At 36.7% G+C, this 22,946-nt stretch overlaps 1 protein-coding gene across 2 annotated transcripts in view; it reads left to right on the top strand.

The window, feature by feature from the left end:
- Nucleotides 1-22,946, top strand: part of RB1CC1 (RB1 inducible coiled-coil 1) — a 64,698-nt gene that overhangs the window by 33,337 nt on the left and 8,415 nt on the right. For both annotated transcript variants that reach the window (XM_053468434.1, XM_053468433.1), the window contains exons 9-20: nt 1,072-1,258; nt 1,356-1,437; nt 2,122-2,183; nt 2,407-2,510; nt 4,959-5,085; nt 6,803-8,706; nt 14,042-14,207; nt 14,753-14,861; nt 15,562-15,808; nt 16,754-16,802; nt 17,184-17,231; nt 22,212-22,270. In XM_053468434.1, coding sequence (XP_053324409.1) covers nt 1,072-1,258; nt 1,356-1,437; nt 2,122-2,183; nt 2,407-2,510; nt 4,959-5,085; nt 6,803-8,706; nt 14,042-14,207; nt 14,753-14,861; nt 15,562-15,808; nt 16,754-16,802; nt 17,184-17,231; nt 22,212-22,270 — 3,144 coding nt within the window. The remainder of the gene's footprint in view (nt 1-1,071; nt 1,259-1,355; nt 1,438-2,121; nt 2,184-2,406; nt 2,511-4,958; nt 5,086-6,802; nt 8,707-14,041; nt 14,208-14,752; nt 14,862-15,561; nt 15,809-16,753; nt 16,803-17,183; nt 17,232-22,211; nt 22,271-22,946) is intronic.

Below are 22,946 nucleotides of genomic sequence, written 5' to 3'. Positions count from 1 at the left end.
ATTTGTCAAATATAGAGTGAGGGCGAAAATGGGACTCATTTCTGAGTTCTGCAGAGAATCTTCAAAATAATTCCATCCGAATGATGACTTTGATTTTCACTAAATAGCAACACCACTACAAAGGCATGTCAGACATCGTTAGAGAACTAGAGAGAGTTTTGTGGCTATAACTGTTACAAAATGGTTCAAAACAAAGAATGGTGCTAAGAAAACAATGTTTTAGTCTTGGACACAGCCAAGGGAAGAAAAAAGACAGACACAGCCACATTTCCTGCAGATTTACTATTAACAACTTAAAATGTTTGAGGATTATTAGGGAATGTGAAAAGGACAGAAAGCCTGGGCACCCATGTCAATCCCATTGTTTGTACAATTGCTCCACCAATGCACCAGCTACCACCCCGTCTTATGATCCTCCTTTATGCACACTTTGATGTCAAGGGAGTATGTGTAGTCAGTCTTCAGTGTTTGCGTGTTAGTTTGTATTAGTTTTAGTTACAGGGAGGCACCCAAGAAATACTGCACCCAGTGGATGGGTTAGTGTTAATATTTCTTTGGTGCCTCCCATACCCCCCCCCCCGATGGCTGACCTGGATTCGCACATAGAAGTTAACTTAAGCAGGAGTTTAACGATGCCTTATACAAAACCGGCTCAATTCTATACACAGTACATCCTTATTGGTGTCAGTCCTTGGTGTCAATGAGTTTCAACTGGCAAGAAACATCTTTAGCACTAAACAAAGTTGGCATTCTTTCAGTTTTTAAATAGCATTTATCTATTATGTATCTTAATGGAACCTGATACTACAGCTTTGTACAACATCATATTAAAGGTTACGTTTGTGTATACATGTGGATTGAGAGCTTTGGTAAAATATTTCACCCTCGCTAAATATTTAATTTGGTTAGTTTACGTCTAAATAAGTAGTGTATACATCACCAATATGGCTAAATAAACTTTAGAAAATATTTGCAAACTGTTTGCTGTCCAAATTTTATCAATCAATCCAGACTGCAAACTACATATTTCCTAATGCTTAGATTCATTAATTTTGTCATGTTGCGTTGCAGATGGTGCTGCTTCGTAATGCTTCATGCTGATCAAGATGGAGAAAAACTACAGGCTTTGTTCAGGGTTTTAACAGAACTTATGGAACGAGTCAAGATAGTTGAGGCACTTAGTACAGTTCCTCAAATGTACTGCCTGGCAGTAGTTGAAGTGGTGAGACGAAAGATGTTTATAAAACACTACAGAGAGGTAAGGGTGTTGGCACAGTGGTTATTCTCAATTTAAGTGACCATGTTATATATGATTATGTTAGAAAACCATTGTGTTTTATCTTTCCCTACCACAGTGGGCAAATGCATTAGTGAAAGATGGAAAGTCTTTATACGAAACCGAGAAGGCAAAAAGGGATTATTTTGGGAAATTGTTTCGTAAGTATTATCCCATGTTACTGCTTCCCAACACCCTAACAAAAATGTACTTAAGAATAAAAGGAATTGATGCCCTAATGTATGATGTAGGTACTTATCCTTTATCGCATGAAAATCTTAAAGGACAATTGTCATCCCAAAAAGCATACACTACTTAAAATTTTAAAATTCAGTTTAACATATATGCCATTAAAATGACATAGTTTTTTTTATCCTGTTTTCTGCAACGGTTCTAGAACAATTATGGATGCTTTAAGAAAGGGACAAGGGCAAAATTTGTCTATCATGCGTGTTCTTTAATAAATCAGGTAGATCTTTAATTTGGAGCGCGTAGTGTATTTTCTTTAACGTGTAATCACAGGACACGTGTCACCGGAACAGGGTCAGTTTTCTGACTACTGTTGAGTAGTGACCATAGTGTGTATCTGTACCTTGAATCAACTAACTTAAAAAAAATGTCAAAAAAAACAAAAAAAATTGTATAATCAGTCCCTGAAACTGTAATTTTTTTGTAGTAGCACTCATGATTTTAAGTAGCTCTTGTATGTACATTTAGAGATCCCTGCATTAGAACATCTAAGACACTCAGTAGTTAAAACATCTCTTTTTCTCTCTCATACTGAATTGTAAAGTGATATTGGTTTTATTGTAATATATTTTTATTTAAATGTATTTTTTTTACAGGTAAATCATATTTACGAAATCGCCTTTTCAGAGGACTTGAGTCTTGGCCTTCGTCATTTTGTGTATGTTTAATTTTTACTGATATTTGTATGAAAAATAATTGTCCCCCACTTACCCAAACATACGCTTTTTATTTTTGTCTATAACATATTAGAGGTGCTAGAATGTCTAAAATTCTACGCACACATTTCATTTAAGAGTTAAAAGCACTAGTTAATGTTTTTTGGGGTTTTTTTAGTATTTTATACTACCTACATATTCCTTTTTTTGTTTGATTTTACATAGACAAGAAAGCCAAGGAGATTTGACAGTGAGCTTCCTGATATCTCTTTAAATGACCTTCAGTTTTTGCAGTCTCTCTGCCCTCCAGAAGTACAACTTTTCCTCAGGTAACGTTTATTTTCAAAGCAATAAATCATGAACGCAGAACTGCTGCAATAAATAGACCTATATAGGCCTTATTTTGCATCTTTAAAGAAATATTTACTATGAGATGAAATGTTTCAATTAATACTTATAATTAAGTGTAAGGCATATGGGACATTAGTTATATTAGTTATCTATTGCATTTCCGATCCAAAGAGCTTATGTTTATTTGCATGGTAGCTCACGTAAACTGAGGATTAGCCGTCCATGACATGCATTGTCAAAGTGATGTGTATTATGTAATTTTAATCTATTTTTATATTTAAATTTCCTAGTAATGATTGTATGATAAAACTACCTATTTAAAATCTAGTCCACATATGAGAGTCTAGTAATGCATTTTCCGTACCAGTCATTTTCCATACTATTGATCACCATTGATCCCCAGCATGGCCCTTAAAACACCTCAAGGAATATGTAGTTTGCTAAGGGTAGAACTTATTGCTAAACCTTATTTATAAATTGCAATACAGTTGTAACTGTGTTCTACAAGAATGAAAAAATATAAAAACAGGGTACTTAGCTTTTTAACCCTCTATTCATTCCTCGGAACACATATGTGGTAGCTTCCCCAAGGACTCTTCCTTCAAAAAGCCCCTTATAACAGGTATATGGATAAAACAGAACAAATTCTGGGGATACAGCTTTAAAAATACTCTGTAAAAAGAATAAAAACCACAAATGGTGCAATAATGTTTAAAAGGTTTAAAACAGCCCCCACTAGTTGTGCCACACTCACAAGATTGTAGTAGGAACTGCGCCTTTAAGATAGCCTGTATCTTAGGAATCCTGAAGATTTACTGGAACTTTTTAAAACCACCTCAAAGTTTTAAAAAACGGTCATCTGCTGGATACAAACGGATGATAGGCAGGCAGGGTATCTTCCAAAAGCTCATTTTAAATAGCCCATTAAAAATTCTTAATGTTTTAAGAAACTAAGTATTATAACTAGTCCCTGATGAAGTCAACATATGACGAAACGCGTTGGACTTAGACATTTTTAATGGGCTATTTTAAATAAAGAGCTTTTGGAAGATACCCTGCCTGCCTATCATCCGTTTGTATCCAGCAGATGACCGGTTTTTAAAACTTTGAGGTGGTTTTAAAAAGTTCCAGTAAATCTTCAGGATTCCTAAGATACAGGCTATCTTAAAGGCGCAGTTCCTACTACAATCTTGTGAGTGTGGCACAACTAGTGGGGGCTGTTTTAAATCTTTTAAACATTATTGCACCATTTGTGGTTTTTATTCTTTTTACAGAGTATTTTTAAAGCTGTATCCCCAGAATTTGTTCTGTTTTATCCTTATAAATTGCAATAGCAGGCTCATCATCTTTGGAGTGTGCCATGTTTTTAAAATATAGTAGAGGCCAGATCCACAGCTGTAAATGAAAAAAATATATAATCTGTGTGTAAAATATGTTACAAAAGGACGTTTTAAAATGCAGTCAATTCAGATCTAAGCAAATTTAGCTTCACAATGGTTGCATACAAAGAAATACAAATCTGAAGTTTGTGTTCAATTTCAATTGCCATCAAATGCAACATTATACACGTAACAGCAATATTAGCTTCCACTATTAAATATTGTGCTGGACGGGACTATATTATGCTACAAGTACGATGAGTATGATGACATAGGTTATTTACAACCGTTCTCACCTAGCACAACAATGGCAAGCCTTTGATTGTTCCTTGGTCCTGATATTGATGATAACGTCACACCTGAACCATTTCTGTCCATCTTAGTTTTTTTTTTTTTAAACATTCTGAAAACATAACAGAAATGAAGCATTTCTGTGATCTGTTAATTCCAGTTTCAATGCTCCTTTTCAAATACATTTTTCATCTTTATATCCTTATTGACAATGCATGGCTCTGTATAGGTGAGTCATCCGACCAAGCAGGTGCTGACCTGGATAGAAATAAATCTTATTAAATTAGGGTTACATTCAAAAACATCACATTTGACGTCTGGCATTTGAAATATTGTGCAAAACAAGTTTATTCTCATATCGTTTCTGAAAAAAAGATTTACAGTTTGCGTGTCCGCAATCCCTATTTCAGCTTTAATAGTTTCATCAAGAAAAATCATCTGGGAGTGATCTAAAACAAAATGTGTGCATTTAATCACTACATTTTTGTATGTATATATTATACCATTTTCTACAGGTAATTACATGTGATTAATAACAATAGAAAAAAAGATAAATTATACATCTGCTTTTACATAAGTTATCTTGCATACCAGAGTTTAATATTTTGAACCTTGTGTCGGTCAAACCAATTGCGTTGATTTGCATGGAAAAACTGTACTTGTTAGCCTGTTTCCATCTGCACGCCATATACAAATTATACAATCAGTATTCAAGTTATTTCTTTACATTCATTTATTCTTAAATATTTTCTTAAGGGTTCCATTACTTTGTGATTTTGAGCCTCTGCATCAACATGTACGTGCTCTTCACAACCTAGTAAAAGCAGCACAAAGTTTGGATGAAATGTCACAGACCATTACAGATCTTTTAAATGAACAAAAGGTATGGTTTTATTGATTACCTGGGATCTTTATAAATTAAAAAAATGTACTCTAGTACCGTATTTGCTCGATTATAAGACGACCCTGATTATAAGACGACCCCCCAAATCTTAATATTAATTTAGGAAAAAAAGAAAAAGCCTGAATATAAGACGACCCTATAGGAAAAAAGTTTTACCAGTAAATGTTAATTCATTTAAACACTTTTTTTAATGAAAGGTATGCTTGAGAAAAATATTTTGGTTTTCTTTGATTTCCTTCTATTTTTCAACCTGCCCCCCAGTTATGCACATCTGCCCCAGAAGTGCCTTATACCCCCTATATGCCACTGTGCCCCATGATATGCCTTTTAACCCTCTAAATGCCACAGTGCCCCATGATATGCCTTTTAACCCTATATGCCACTGTGCCCCATGATATGCCTTTGAACCCTATATGCCACTCTGGCACTTAGAGGGTTAAAAGGCATATTATGGGGAAGAGTGGCATATAGGGAGGTTTAAGGCATTTCAGGAGGCAGAGTGGCATTAAAGGGGTTAAAAGGCATTTCACAGAGCACTCTGCCTCCAGAAATGCCTTACACCCCCCCCATTTAACACTCCCCCTCCCTCCTCCAAACTTACCGGTGCTTCTGAGTTTGGGGGAGGGTCCAGGTCCCCTGCATCTGAGCCCCAGGTGCTTAGTCCGGACAGCATGTAGAGCTCCAGGCGAATCGTGTAGAGCTCTACACGCTGCCCGGACTAAGCACCGGGGACTCAGAAGCACCGGTAAGTTGGAGGGGGCATAACACAGGAGGATGCAGGTCCCCTGTATCCTCCTGTGTTATGCCCCCCTCCTCCAGCTTACCGGTGCTTCTGAGTCCCCAGTGCTTAGTCCGGGCAGCGTGTAGAGCTCTACGCGATTGTATCGTGTAGAGCTCTACGCGATTATATCGCGTAGAGCTCTACACGCAGCCCGGACTAAGCACCGGGGACTCAGAAGCACCGGTAAGTTGGGGGGGGGGTTAACACTGGAGGATCCAGGTCCTCTGCATCGCTGCGGGGGATCTGGATCTTAGTCTCATAATCAGACCTATTTGAGGTCTGATTATAAGACGACCCTGATTATAAGACGAGGGGTATTTTTCAGAGCATTTGCTCTGGAAAAAACCTCGTCTTATAATCGAGCAAATACGGTATATTAAAAATTACATTGAAAATTATCTATATTTCTATCAAAATCATGTTCCATGGTAACATGTATATGTGTATATCTTATTCCCAACTTAGACAAATATCTGTAAACCATGCAAATATTGGTATCTGTCACGAGGTTAAGGCTGTATTGGGAATAAAGTAGCTACAACTGAAAAAGGAACAGTATGTTAAGAAGGCTGGGGAGGAATTAGATATCTGAACAAAGGAAAGAAAGTCTTGTCAGCTATGGGTACAGTGAAATAGTCTGAGGCAGGAAATGCGTTAAGTGGTTGCCTTTTTGTCCAAATTCCATCATTGTCAAATTACTATGGAATTAAGTTAATTTTAGCAGAACAAGATTTAGCGGAAGATTTTATTTATATTGCAGAAAGTATATGAGAAGGGGGGTATATACTGAATAAAGTGTTACTTATAGGGTTGTACAGAGACTGAAACTTTCAGTTGGCTTAGAGCATGCTATTTACATAGTTGGTGGGAAAATCTTATGGTAACATATTTCTGTATTTCATTTTCTTTTTGTAGACATCAAATGGTCAGCTGTCTCCACAATCTGTAACTACACCAAGGATTGAAACTACAACAGAAGTTACAACTACTACCTCAACCAAAACTCTTTCATCCCTCAATCTTCATGGTCCCATCTGTCCTCCTGATGGCATTCCAGGGCCTTTAGAAGAATTGTCTCCAGACAGCATCGATGCTCATACCTTTGATTTTGAGACTATCCCCCATCCTAATATCGAACAATCACTTAAACAGGGTTCTTTAGACTTAGACTCCTTGGGAGATAGTCCAGAATCAGATTTTTTATCTGCAGTTAATGAATTTGTTATTGAGGAAAACCCTGTGTCGCCCAACATCAGTGATACACAAAGTCCTGAAATGATGGTGGAGTCTTTATACTCGTCGGTTATAAATGCAATCGACAGCAGACGTATGCAAGATACAAGAAATAAGGTGAAAGAGGACTGCGTTGAAAGTGCAACAATAAAATCCTTTGTAGAAAAATGTAAAACTGCTACACGTGAATCCCAAGGCAATTTAAAGAAGTTTAAGGAAGATCTTTGCCATTTAAAAATGCTTGTACAGAGGGAAAAAAATGACTTTACTAATGCTATTAAGTCAGTTTCTGTTGAGATTCTGAATATATCTGAGCATGTTAGAGCTTCCATTGAAGCCTCATTAAAGGAGGCACATTTAGAAGAGTTGCAATTAGTAGAAAGAACATATGAGAAAAGACTTCAGTTGTCAAAAGAAGAATTTGATGACAAAGAGCAACAACTAGCCAAGTTGAAGCATGACCTTGCAGGACTTAATGAGGATCTGCAAAATAAAGATAATGAATTTGCTTTGATCAGAAATAAAAATGAAGAAATTTTATGTTTACAGGATGAAAAGGATCAGAAAATGATAACATTAGAAAATGCCACGAGGGAACAAATTTGTGAAATTCAAAAGCTGAAACAATCACGGGAAGCAGCACTAGAAGATTTCAAAAAACTTCACGCTGAGAACCAGGAGAAACTCAGAATTCTTAAGGAAGAGTTTCAGAATTTAGAGAAAACACACTTAAAAGAACTAGAAGATCATTTAAAACTAAGGCATACACAGGAGCTTGAAAAAGTAAAAAGTGACCATAAGTGTTGTTTAGAAAAACTCATTCTAGATAATAAACAGTTGCAAGAATCGTGTACAGCTGCAGCTCAAGAGCAAGAGCGACAACGGCAAGAATTAAATCTTAAAGTTTCTGATCTTTCTGATGTAAAGTGTAAACTGGAGGTTGAACTAGCGCTAAAAGAGGCAGAAATAGATGAAGTTAAACTGTTATTGGAACAAAGCAAGGCTCAGCAACAGGATGATTTGAAATACAAAGTTGATGAGCAAACTGAAGTCTTAAAAATGGAGATCGCTAGGTTAAATAACTTAATACAAGTTCGTAATGAAGAGAATGAAGTGGGGCTAGCAGATCTTAGAACTCTATTATCAAGTGAGAAAAACCAATGTATTTCAGAACTTTTGTATAGGCATGAAGCAGAGACCAATTTGCTGAGAGCTGACTTGGATAAGTTGACTTCAGCACATCAGCAGGCAGTAGCAGCAGAGTACCGACTAAGTGAAGAGTTAATTGACTTAAGAAGCAAATTAGACAATACTTTGAAAACTCTGGAGGAACAAACAGAGCAACATGAACTGTCTTTAAATGAACAGAAGACTAAATATGACAAGCATATCCAACAGCTTGAAGAAGAGCAAGAACAAATTTTGTCTGCCCAAAAGCAAGAAAAGGAGTTGCTTTTGCAAACATTTGCATGTGAAAGAGAAGAAGCTGTTCATCTTGCTCTTAAGGATGTTGAGGTTCAAAGACAAACTGTTGAAAAAGACTTATTAGAAAAGGTGCAACATCTTGAGCAACAGTTAAACCAGAGGTAGGGATACAGACCGGCTGTGGTATGATTACAAATATGTGTTAATATGTATTTAATTAATTATAATTATACATTAATTATTTTTATTTGCCTGCAATGAAAAGTTACATTTTGTAAGACTAAAATAAAAACTAAGCGTGTGGGTAAAAGTGAACAGTAAACAGTAATGATCTAATATGAAATTATTCCCATCCTATTTTAACCTTAAACACTTCATTATTTTGGATCTGACATGAAACTGTCTGCATACTTTAGGAACAAAGCTGAGGTATGTTGCCTTGATATTGTTGCCAAGATAACAAATGTTTTCTCTATATTTTTATAACAATTAGCCATCTTTTTGGCTAGATTATGTATTCAGATATTTCTATTAGAGACTGAACTGGTATCTGTCAGACACTTAACAAATAACAGATATTTTTTGCCATATGCATCAAAACAAGCAACGTGCTTTTTTTTTAGTTTGAAATTCTCCATTAACATTGTGCTCTTTTCACTTAGTTTATGTTATCTTAATTGTTAACTAATTAACATTATTATGTCCCGGCAGTGTTAACATCGTGAGACTATTTACTGTATCTACGATGCAGTGGAGTCCAATATTTTCATGACTGGTCATAAATCTTTGAAGTTTTTATGCCAATGAGCTGGATCCTATTAAAAGAATGATGCAATATAAAATATATTCTACATGTTTCTCAAGAAGGCTGAAGTCATTGTAATGTTTTATAATTCAATATTAATATTCTGCAAGCTTTAAGCGTATTTTCTAGAATATACATGTTGTGGCAATAATTGTGGAAGTCATGGAATACTGGTACAGATCTCTGAATATTATTGTCCTTCCAGAAAATTATTCTTCTATAAAGTTACAATGATGACTATATGACGTTATTCTCCTAATTTTCAATGTTCCTTAAAATAAAGTTAAATTCACAGTTAATACGGCTCTATCAATTCGAAGCTAATAGAAAAATATTTTTTCTCCATTTTTCATATCAGTCTTTACCTTGTTAATCATAAGAGACGTAGAGACAGAACAAAAAACATATATATATATATACACAGACCTGTGAAAAAGAAAGTACACCCTCTTTGAATTCTATGGTTTCACGTATCCGGGCATAACAACAAGCATCTTTTCCATAGCTGGTCTAACAATTAGGCCAATACCACCTCAGATGAACACACACATTATTGCATGGCCTGATTTATTTAAAAAAGCCACACATTATTATGTACTGATATGCAAAACCATAGAATTCAAGGAGGGAGTACTTTCTTTTTCACACGATTGTTTATTGTGACAAACCCTGTAGCATGAGGGCCATAAATGTCACTTTTGGTGAAATTAAGCACAGTCCTCTAGGACAATAAGGCTCAGCAAACTGATTTATTGACTGGTGCAAAACACAAAATATCCCTAACACAAAATAATGCCTAGCTCCCTTTGAATCCCTTTCTGGCTATAATTTCCGGTCCTGAGTGACCAATCTAAACACCCACTAACTATATCTCCCTGCCAGACCCACCCAAGCCAGGGTCTGGAAACCAGGCAGGTAATGCCACACTTGCCACACAAGGTCATTTCTCATCCTGTCCCCACCAAGGTCTCTGTGATTGTCAGATGCCTGGGGGTTTTAATGCTAGCACCTGTGCCTGATGTAGGCTTCATCAAAGTCCTGGACTGGATACTGCAAACCCAGCTTGGGCATCCAGTCTGCTACATTAATGGAGTTGAAGCATTGGCTCTCCAAGTGCTCTACCTCAGGGACCCATACATATAATTTAACAAGATCTGTGCATAAAACCACAATAAACACCTCCCTGGGGCTGTATATATTTCATAATTAAACCAAAAAATCTCCAATTTTAAAGATGGTTCATTGTAAAGATCTCACAAAATATATGTAAGTAATACAAAAAAGGTTAAATAAATGATTAATTAGGGATGAACCGAAATGAAAATTCTGGACTGAAACCGAAAATTCAGGATTCACTCGGCCGAAACCGAAAATGACCCTCCCTCCTTAAAAAAAAAAAAAACAAACAAAAAAAAAAAACCAGCCACACTTTTAATAAAAGTAAGTAACACACCAAAATGGGACAAAGAAATGAAATAACAATATTAATATATGATTGTTAACAGCAATCACACTGCTATCATGCCCAGGCAACCAGTACATGGTGGAACCTGGGCATGATAGGAGTGTGATTTCAATAACAATATTACATATGATTGTTAGCAGCAATCACACTACTGTCCAGATACATGCTGGAATCTAGTGTGCTGTTAACAATCACACTCCTCTCCAACAACCTCTCTGGCCAAGCCCCCAGTGGAAGAAGGCAGCCAACACACAGGTAAGCAACTCAGACCCTGCGGACGATTATTTTCAGCCGTTTTTTTATATCGGCATTATAATGCCCTTTTCTGCTGATATATTTCGGCCACCTATATGTCAGTGCTTCCCTAGTATTAATCAATGGATTAAATATTTGGCAAATATATGTTAATACTAATCCATACGCTCATACACATTAACACCGCACTCTATTCAACAGACACACACACACACTGCCTATATACATACCTCCCAACATTTCAAAATGTAAAATCTTGCGGAACTCACCTTAACAAGCAATTGCACTTTACAATGTCGCACTTGCATCGCCACTTAAAACACACTTTGTTTTTTGTCAGCAGTCATGCATATTAAAAATAACCAACACATTGAATTGAATTCCCATGAGGCTCAGCCAGACATACTTCTTCCATGATGCTGGCTGAGCATCATGGGAAGTGCAGCAACAGCAAAGCTGCAGATACTAGCTGTGAACAAAAATTCCCATGATTCTCAGCCAGCCAGGTGTCCACCATAATGCTGGCTGAGCATCATTGGAAGAGTAGTCCACCGCAGCAGAGATTTTTTAAATGAAAAAAGGCTAATGTTAACCTCCCTGCCAGGACTCTTACACACACCTGCTCATAAACATACATATACACATACACTGCCTTTACACACACACACATACACTGCCCTTACACACACACCTGCCCATAAACACATGTATACACATACACTGCCCTTACACACACACACACACACACACTGTCCTTACACACACATATATACATACACGTTCACTGCGCTTACACACACACATATACGCGTACACTGCCCTTACACACACATACATGCCCCCCCGCAGCTGCACCTGAGGTGAGTATCGCTCTCGCCTCGCCCATTCCCTGGCCCTGCAAAGCGGGACAGGAAGGGATAGGCGGGACAGCAGGACAGAGACCCAATATCGTGACTGTCCCACGTAAACCTGGACAGTTGGGGGGCATGCCTATATACATACACATTAAGTCTAACACTACAGCACCACATACATACCCCCTACCCTTTTCTCTCTTACTTCCTCAAAACTGTTTGTACTGTGTGCAATCTGTCTTCAAGATCACATAATGTGGGTGCCGCTCGCCCACAATACCTGCCTCAACACCCACCTATAGGTAAGCAGGGGAGCCTGAGTAGGCCTGATATACCAATACCAAGCATACCTCCTAGGTGCCAGGGATTTGACGAGTCTTGCTTTAGTAGTTCTTGTCTTAACTCCAATACGGTATGTCAATATCCTTTTGGAGATGGTCTCCAGAACTTTAGACTTTTAGTCTCAAGTGCAACATTCAAATGCAGCTGCCACACACTTGACTATTATTTTAATTTACTTCTAAATAATTTGTGATTTGGTAGGTTCTTCCAAGAATGTCTCCCGTGTTGCTGGCGTTTTTATCATCTGCAAAGGCGCAACTTTTGTAATATTTCTAATAAGAATATTAAAAAGTACTGGGTCCAAATACTGATCCCTAAGGTACCCCACTAGTAACAATAACATATTTTGAACCTACACCGCAAACTACAACCTTCTGTCTCCTTTCATTGCCTTATCTGTTCAACTATTTTAACATCCAAACCCAGACATAAATTAAACTGCTTGACATTCACTTACTGACCCCTTCAAGGCCAAGAGCATTTCATATGCCAGGGAAGGGAGTTTTTCTGGCAACTTTGCTTCATGTTCTGCCATAATTTTGCTTGTTTATATGACAATATAACAATATGTATCCAAATCAAGCAACTGGGAGGATAAAAACTTCAACATAAATTTGCATTGCCCTGACTTAGCAAATGCTCGTCTGAATTTTCAGAAATCTTGGCAATTATAAGGAAATATTTGTTCCCATGCAACCATTTGTTTTACTGGATTGCATGTGTGGTGTAATTCTAGTCTCCGTTATGCAACATATTGGCAAATGCTACTTGGCACAAAAATATTTTTAAACATTTATATTAAATTGTATTATTTTTCAAAGCTTTTTCTTGAGTTTGTTATTGTGCCCAAAACTAATACCTCTAAATCACCCCTCATTCCTTATTACATCCAAATAACGTAACATTACCCCCCCAACAAATAACCAATTTATTTTGTTAACTTTCAAAAACCTTGCGCTACAGACAAAACCAAAAAGCATCATATATGGAAGCAGTTTTACTGTGGCACACTATACATTTTCTGTACCTGTCCTCTGTTTAAAGAAAGCTCATCTAGTCATTCTGAATTATTCTAAGCTACCAAGAACAGGAACAAGTAAGGGGTATTATAACATGTAATATACGTGTCATTGTACCAAGAGTGTATTTTTTTTTTTTTTTTTTTTTTTTACACTGTTCTAGTATTGTGTTCAGTTGAAGTTTAGATATTTTTTAACAGCTTTTACAGGTGTTATTTTTTGGCTGTAAGTTATGTAGAATCCAAGATAATAGTCGGCCAAACATTCGCTTACATGGTGTTATGAGAGGTTGGTTCTTAGGTGGCCTATCATAAACATTTTCTGTTACTACTGTGTGTTTTTTTTATTTATTATCACCAGTTACCATCATGTAATGTAATAGAAATTCGCCAGTGTATAAGGCTATACACATATCTTTCCATGAAAGGCAGTTGCACAGGTATAGATACAAACGAAGAGAGATTACTTTTATGAACTACTTTTTTTTATCTGAAATTAATTGTAATTCAGTAGCACACACAATTAAAATTTAATGGAATTCAAACTTTCAACAGTGCAAATAAGCCTTAAATAGTGGTGAAGTAGTCAAATATTCTATATCTTATTGCCGCCATAAAAGTCAATGTATAGAACAGCTATAAATGTTAACCTATGGTTATTTCTCAAGGTATATTTTTACTTACTTGTTATTTGTTTTTAGGTTAAATATATGATTGGGATCTGTACTAACATTTGTGTTTATTTCCTCCTTATAAGTCATATTGGGCATACAGCATCAGAAAGTACACAGAGTTTGGTCTGTGAACTTCAGGAAAAGCTTCAGAAAGAGAAACTAATGCTCGCTGAGCAACTCGAAGAGCATAAAAGAAGAAAGAGTGAAGAGATTGAAAACCTCAGGATATCACTAATTGCAGAACAACAGGTAATGTATGATTGCCTTGTGTGCAACACATTATAAAAGCGTTTTGCCGTTTTTCTTTATTATTTGGTGTGTGTGCACCTCATTGTATGACTTTGTGATATGCACAATGCCATTACGTGAGACATTTCTGCTGTTTAGGTACTTGGGCCTAGCACGTCACCTCCCTACTAGTGTTAGCAAGATGTCTACCATACTCATGCGTGATGTGTACTGTAAAAATATGTATTTTCAGTCTAAAGAACATAGATTAAATGAATGTATAAGATCTGATTCCCACTTATTTAGTTTGTGTTTTTCATTGTAGCCCATTTTTTATCATTTTATTTTGCATTCTAATACCCTTAGGAAAAATGTCATCTTAATCGTTTAACCTTTTAAGGACCAATGCTATTTTATACTACAGTACTAATAAAGTTTGTCTTTCTTACTTAGTATGCCTACACAAAATACTAAAATGTTAACAGTTGTCTAGTTTTGGGAGTTTGCAACACAATTTTACCATCAAACAACCCTGCCCTGCATATCTGTCTTTTATTTTTTTACAGACTAATTTTAATACAGTTTTGACAAGGGAAAGAGTGAAGAAGGAAACAATTATTAGTGAGCTGAATGAGAAATTAAAGGTTGTTACACAACAGCAGGAAAGAGATAAAGGTGAGAGTCCTTTTGTTTAGCAATGATGTAGAGAATTGCACATCATCTCCTCTTTTATACAGTGATAAGATTATTGGTTAAGCCAAACAATCACAAATACATCAACCCATGTGCCCAGATTGGTCTTGTGTTTTCTTGGTAAATTTGTGTGAAATAATTCTCTGTTTAAAAAAAAAATGTCTCATAAGAGCGATTAGCATTTGCACACGTTCCAGGAAATTTTATTCATACTAAACAAATACAAAGTACAAAGTGTATGGCTATAAATGTATACATTAGTGGCTTAGTAAAGCCATGTTTTAACTTCCATGTTAGCCATGTTATAATCCAAGAATAGAGGACATGCTACACTTACATAAAGCCGGAATGCTCTCGCAATTAACTCATTAGATGGCTCTATGCCTCATCGATTATTTTTAGATACGGAGGTCACTCCAAGATTAACTAAAAAAAAAGTCAAGAGTCAATATTGCACCCATAGAGAATATCTATCTAGACAGCTGGCAGGGTTAAAACAAATTAATTGATAGTTATTTCATAGGCATAATAACAGTATATGCCTATTTTATATCAGTTGTGACAGCATTTTCTTCAACAACCAAAGTGTCAAACATATGTGTGAGGAGATGCATCCTCTGGTTATAACAGCGTCTGTTTCCTGTTTATAAACGAAGCTTCTGCTTTAAATTTTTATATCTAGATTTAATCGAAACACTCTCTGAAGACAGAGCCTGTTTACTGGAAGAGAAGAAAAAGCTTGAAGAAGAAGTTGCCAGGCTACGCAACAGTAATGTGGTGTGTTCCACTCACGTAGCTGCAGCTTCTGAACTCTGTGACTCCTCTGCACCTGACCTCCCTTCTGAGTTGGATAGACCTGTATATGATGGTACTGTGGTAGACGAGGACAGACTTGAAACTAATTTGGAAACCAGTATGATGGCTGTTCAGTAAGTACAAGCAGTCGTTACGGGCCTGATACTTTAAATTGTAATGCTTTATAAACGTTAATGTGTTTCAGTGTTTACACTGAGTGTATTCTGGGGATGTTAACACTTTGTCTTCAGCTACTATGTCATCAGTCAGTATGATGGTGCATGATGAAAATTGCATGCCACAGCGACCACCGAACATGACACAGCAGATAAATGAAAAGCAAAAAAACTAAACTAAAATATTTCATACATCAAGGAGTCATAAAACATTATATACCCCCCGTGTTTTGTGTAAATACACTTATTTATAGGTGCACACACATACTGAGGGCAGTTAACTGCATACAGCCTTCACCATACCATCTCATTGAGGGAACAATTAAATCTCCCTTATCCGTACCCTACATGATGAGATAACGAATGTAGTACACAGAATATTACAATATCCACATCATATTATAAGCATATTCCCTAAAGTAGTTGTCAATAAGATCATATAAGTAGTTTGTATTTACATACTGTAATAAACAGACCCAAAAAAATATCTCCAGTGCTAAAGTCTCCTATGACTACATGTATTATTTTTTGAAAGTCTAGTACTTAAATGTAAATTACAGTCTAGAACAAACATTTCTACATGAAGATCTTATTTAGTATGGTGCAGTGGAAGAAATATATTTAATGCAACATGTCTGTTTTTTATCCATGTGCTTATTATGTTGATGATTAAATTAAAGCCACATGATGTGCATAAAAAGCTTTATGGTCTCTCAAAGCACACAGATTATTTTATTTTTTATCCCACAGACAATATAAAAACTATAAACAAAGACAGTTACTTTAGTCTTTAGTTTATATTTTCATTAATAAATATTGATTAGATATATATCTGTGATAATTTAGTTTTAAGCTGTTTACCTGATTTGTGAGAAAAGAAAATATTGACTATTTCTATTTTAGTGATGGTATGCTATCAGAAGAAAAACAGAAGATAATATTGCTTGAAAGAGTGAGTATTTTATTTTTTAAGCAAGCTCATTTGTGTTGAGTCCTGAACCCAACAAAAAACACTGGCAGTCCGTAAACAGCAGACATTGGAAAAAATAGAGAGCAGCGTTTGTGAGTTAATGTTACTCTTTGGGTGAATAAAAGGCATTTACCTTGCTTGGAGACAAAATTCAGGGTATTACTGCCCTTTTAATCACTGATGTTCCTAGGCTATGTCTGTAGGTGGGTCACACCTACAGACATAGGTCCTTAATTTGCAGTCCTTGCCAGTTTGTCTATCAAAGTTACTGGTTTATTTTCTGATCCCACTGCAAATAAGCCTGTAATAAATGTGTAAATATTAAAGAATATATGACTAAATTAAAAATATTTTATGTTTCAGACTTTACAACTGAAGGAAGAAGAGAATAAACGATTAAATCAGAGACTGGTAAGAAAGAAAAATAAGCTGGAAATATAATCATATAGCTTTGATATGTAGCATGTAATGCATACATAAAAAAACCTCTGAAATTATAAAATCTGTCAAACAGCCAAAATAACTTTTAGATGAGTAGTCCCACAATTAGAAATGTCACACACATTTAGATTTGCTTCATCTTTATTTAGCTGCCAGTGAGACCAACATGATGAATCTATGTATTTCATGTCACCAGAAACTCAAAGATACAGTCTGGCACCATTATAAATAAAATTAATATTTTAAAACCACAAACCAGTCCTGTTAGCTATAATGTGTACTAGAAATTAGACTTGTGCATTCATAAGAAACGAACATGGCGGCGGCAAAGCTTTGTCTTCGTTAGTATCTCCTAAGTAATCTTCCTGGTTCCTTCCCTTTCTAGCCTACCTTGTCTACGCAGCATAGCAGGGGTTAATGGGAGCGGGAATCCGTAGGATCGCACACAGAGTTAAAGGTCCCTGCAAGCGACTCTATTGGTCCCCTGCAGGGGCCTCCTCTGGCATCAACTTTTAAACTCTATTGGTTGCTCATACGGACCATTAACTCTTGGATCAGGGAGACCAATGGTCTCCCAAGGCGGATTTTCGCCACTGTGGGTTAAAGGTCTGTATGAGCGACTCGCAGGCAGGGAGTGCCTTCATTGATTGATGCCAGAGGAGCTCCCTGCCCGCAACCAATAGAGTTGCTTGCATGGACCTTTAACTCCTGGAGGAGGGAGAGGCGGAGTTTCGCCATCAGATGTTAAAGGTCCGTACAAGTGAATCTATCGGAGCGGGGAGACCAGTGGGGAAAAAAACGTACATGAATATTCGCCCAAACCGAACACAGAAACGGGTGAATATTCATGGAATACAAAGATTCCCCCCCAAAGACGAAGAGTTGGCCGGCACCCAAGTCTACTAGAAATATTATACCTTTCCAAATTGCATCTCTATTGCTAGCATACCTTATGGCAAAATGAAGGTCGTCTTCTGGTGTTCCACTCTTTCCTAAAATGGGGTACATTATTTAAACATGCAGCAAGATAGTTTGGTTAAATTATGTACCATTGGTAGTGTGCCAAAAGATGGATGAAAATGCAAAAGGTATTCCATCATTTTAACATGTTCAGTGTTCTAAATATGCAGAGAAGAAGTGCTTAAGACAACACATAGTGATCTGGGCAACAGATGAAAATGCAGAAGACATTTGTAAAGTTTATAGAAATCACCTAGCCAACCATGTAGTTGCGGTAGCCCCAGACAGTATTGCATAGCAGTGAAATTAGGCAGGGAGTGGGTATGGCTATAGAACGCTCCCCCTGCACACAGAAAGATAGTAGTAACCCATAGACCCCTTGCAAGCAGTGCAATTCCAAGGTTTGCACATATCATTTGATACCAAAATGAGAACAAAATAAAAATGTATGTAAGTGACAGACATAACTAATCTTGTGCAGTAAACTTAGTTGTGATGCAAGGCTGACCAAGGTTCGATTATCTTGCGGAAAAAGCTCAACTGGCCCTGTGTAGCATGTACTTTACAAAGAACTGCTTTGCTACACACGGCACAAGGTTACTGTCAAGATGCAAACAGTCTGTGAAATTACCATAGAAAGGTCAAACCCACTGCTGAGTTTATAGCCTTAAGAAATAAGAGAGACTTTTAGAGCCCTGTTAAGTTGTAAAATCTGCTGGTTTTCTTTCTGGTCTTTAACTTTCCTCGTAGCAAATGTTCTCTATTAAACACTCATTTTTATAGGTGGACAAACATAATGACTTTTTATTATGTTAAATCACACATTCTTAAGATCTTGATGGCAATAAACAAGATCAACAAAAATAAGAGTTATTTGAGAGGCGTGATATATTGCAATTAAAATAAAAGGATACCCATGTATTTAGTGGATAGCACAACTACTTACATAGAAATTGTTTGTTTTGATTTAGTCATGTTACTGAACAATCATTTCAACATCTTATGATGCTGTGGTTTTTAAACAAATAGTGGTCTCGAGATACTTCAACTTTCCCCACCCTATATAAGTCCCGCTTGAATTTCCTTCAAAAGCAATATGCACATCTGCTTCTGACAGATTCTGCACGATGATCTACAAGCTTTTTTTTATGTATTCTTTCTTAAATAATACTATTTGGAAGTCCCATGATCTGTAAACTGATCCTTAAAAAAGCTCCGTGAGGAGCTAACATTTTAGTTTGTCTTAAAATGGTTTTGGGATTTCATATTTTTTCAAAACATATTTTAAAATATTTAAAATTACCGTGTCTGTTCTTGTCTATATATGATCTGTAAAGGGTGGTATGGTGTTATATTTCTTTCAAAAAGTTTAGTTCCGTTTATCTGCGATGACACCTTGGGAGCAGATGTCCATTTCACATTACATAAACAAGAAAATAGTGACAGAACAGTTTATTGCTCAAGACAGTAACAACCATCATATGGTGCATGTCTTGAAAAGAACCAGGACTGTATGATAGCTGGGTGGGAATGGAAATGAAGAGGTTGTTTCAGTTTTCTTTTTGAAAATTTAGAATTTTGCAGCACTGTAAAAATACTTTTAATAATACTTTTTTGCATTTACTGTGCTTTAGAGACATCAATTTTCATCAGTCTTTTTTTCCTTTTAATCTTTAGAGGTTAGGACAAGGGAGTCCAAGGGAGAGATGTAAGAGTATATGACTAGTGACTAGGACTCGGGAGTCACAGCGATATAAGGGAAAGAATGGTCCAAGAAATTGTTTGTCTAAAGATACTTCAACCATTCTAGTGACTGGAAGCTTGTTTCACTAACCTCATTGTGTCACTAACCGCGTTGTTTCACTAACCTCCTTGTGTATGTTTTTAATTGGATATCTGCACGATTCCTAAAACTCAATCTCTCCAAAACAGAGCTTTTAGATTGTACAACTCTTGAACAACTTTTAGTTTGTAAACTGTTTTTAGCAGAGTCCTCCTTGCCTCTCGCTTCTTTAAGTCAAATTGTTATGTTATGTCTACCCATTGTACAGCCCTGCGGAATATGATGGCACTATAGAAATAATAAAAAAAAAAAATGATTCAGTTCGCTTCTAAAAAATCTATACATACACATGGTAACCTGTGAGTGATACCATCTCTTATCAGAAGACCATTGCATATTTCCACACCCCAATCATTGGCACAAAACTTGAGGGCACAGAGGGGTGGGAAGCTGCAGCTTCTCTCAAAGGAAATTACTGGATGCAAAAGGTGTATTAATCTGAATAAGATTATGAATCCTTCTCATAAGACCAAGGACAAGTGGGTAGAAAAAATGTGTTCTGTGTGCCTTAACCTCAGAACTTTCTGAAAACATGACAGATTAGTTGTCTTCGGCTATGTGACCAGCAGTCAGTCTTTGATAGCTGGCCATACAGTTTCCAAACATCTTTGAGTAATCTTAGGGTACTTAAAAAATAGCTGGTGTATAATGCTCAGCTGGGTAGCAAGTCAACAATTGTTATACATACTAACCTGTGGTTCCATTGATTCCAGCTTAAACATAACTACACGACTGCAAATGATTCATTTCCTTTGACATGCCAGATCCATAATCTCTAACACTGGAGAAACTCAAGGGTTTTTGCAACCATTAAACCATCAGCTTGTATATAAATTTGAGATATATAGGGCTAAGTGACTGAAGCAGTATGCCTGTTTAGGCATTAAGATTGGATATTTCTATAACACTTTAGCCAAATCATATGATTCATTTTTATCTTGATAGAAAAGGGATATGATGGCCAGTAAGACATGTTACACATATGTCAAATAGGTATTATGTTCTTAAAGTGTGTTTGGTTAAAATGTGTCAGTATTAAGAATTTCATTTTACTAGGTAATCATTTAAGATAGTCAACACAAGTTTTTTTTTATGCTTTCAAGAAAAACCTTCTGCAAGGAATAACCTGTGTGACACTAAAATGTAAATGTTGCAAGTGAACATAAAATATACCGTATTTGCTCGATTATAAGACAACCCCTCAAAATTTGAATATTAATTTAGGAAAAAGAGGCCTGAATATATATGACTATTTATAGAAAAACGGTTTAACTAGTATATTATTTTTCACATGAAAACTTTTTTCATGTTTAATAAAAACTATGATTGAGAAAAATGCATTTTTTGTTTTTAGCTCCTTTTACTTGCCACTCCTCCCAGATAAGCCTTATACCCCCTATATGTACCACTCTGCATCCCTGATATGCATCTGCCCCTCAGAAATGTCCTATAGCCCCCTATTTGCCACTCTGCCCCCCCAGACTTACCAAAGAATTCCCAGACTTGACACCATCCCCCCCCCCTGCGTAGATAACCTCCACTTCTGCCTAGCACTTACTCTAGGGCCTCTATGACTGAGCACTGGAAAGGTCATGTGATGTCGGTGCTCCGCCATAAAAGCCCCAGCAGAAGTGCCGGGCAGAAGCGGAGGTTATCTGCCAGGTCCCTTGCAGCTCTGCGGGGATTCCTCCTCTCTGACAGCCGTTGAACATATGTGCGATGCGTGGAGACAACCTCCGCTGCTATCCAGCACTTCCGCTGGGGCTTCTGTGATGGAGCAACAGAGGTCATGTCACACATCACACAGACGTCTACCAGCTGCCAAAGAGGAGGATCCAGGTCCCCTGCAGGGGATCTAGATCTTAGTCTTATAGTTAGACCTTTATTTGAAGTTGGATTATAAGACAACTTCGAATATAAGACGAGAGCATTTGCTCTGAAAAAAACCTTGTCTTATAGTAACATAGTTCATAAGGTTGAAAAAAGACCAAAGTCCATCAAGTTCAACCTATATACCTATTGTGTCCCTACTGTGTTGATCAAGAGGAAGGCAAAAAAACCCTTATGAAGCAGATGCCAATATATTCGAGCAAATACGGTATAACAATATATAACAATATCCTGAAAACTTTTGTTTCTTGTTTCAGATGTCTCAAAGTATGTCTTCAGTTTCTCCACGAAATTCGGAAAAAATAGCAATCCGAGAGTAAGTTTTCCTTTAAAATCATGTGCATATTTGACAGGACCTTTACCAGACGGCTAGGCCAGCACCTAGGGACCCATACATAGTTTGGGGTTGTCACTTGCAGACTCGCTATGAACCTCTTGGTCTGCCTATTAAGCATGCAAGCATAGCAGGAATGTTTTTTTGTGGTATGACATCGCAAGCATGTGAGGTATAAAAGCTGTTTTTTCCCACTAGAGTTTCCCTGGGGCTCTTCCCTTAGAGGAAGTCAATATTTGATGATGCTAGTAAATGTTTAAAGCATTTTTAAAAAATAAAGATATCTTGTATTCTGATGCACCACGTAAAAGACCACCTCTAGCATCTTTATACATAGCAGTTGTTTATGACGTATTCTAATGTCTGAAGCCTTGCCCTGAACTCCTTTGTGACTGATCGCTTGGTCATGAGACTGTTTGATCGTGCAGTGACTACTTAGTAGCAAAAAGTATTTACCACAAGGTCTTCCGGCAGTCTGCTTTATGGTAGCATATACTCTCTTCATTACTACTAAATCCTTTCAAATCAGATTTTTTACTTGTAGTCACTAAACCAAAAAGTTTCAAATGCATTTCAGGATGGTATTAAAATTGATTAAGTATCAGTCATAAAACTCTATAATCCTTTTTGATAATCAATCATTTGACTCTTTAGGATG

Source organism: Spea bombifrons, chromosome 5, assembly GCF_027358695.1.
Source record: "Spea bombifrons isolate aSpeBom1 chromosome 5, aSpeBom1.2.pri, whole genome shotgun sequence".
NCBI lineage: Eukaryota > Metazoa > Chordata > Amphibia > Anura > Pelobatidae > Spea > Spea bombifrons.
Note: the sequence above shows the minus strand (reverse complement) of the source record. Positions and strands in the feature narration are given on the sequence as shown.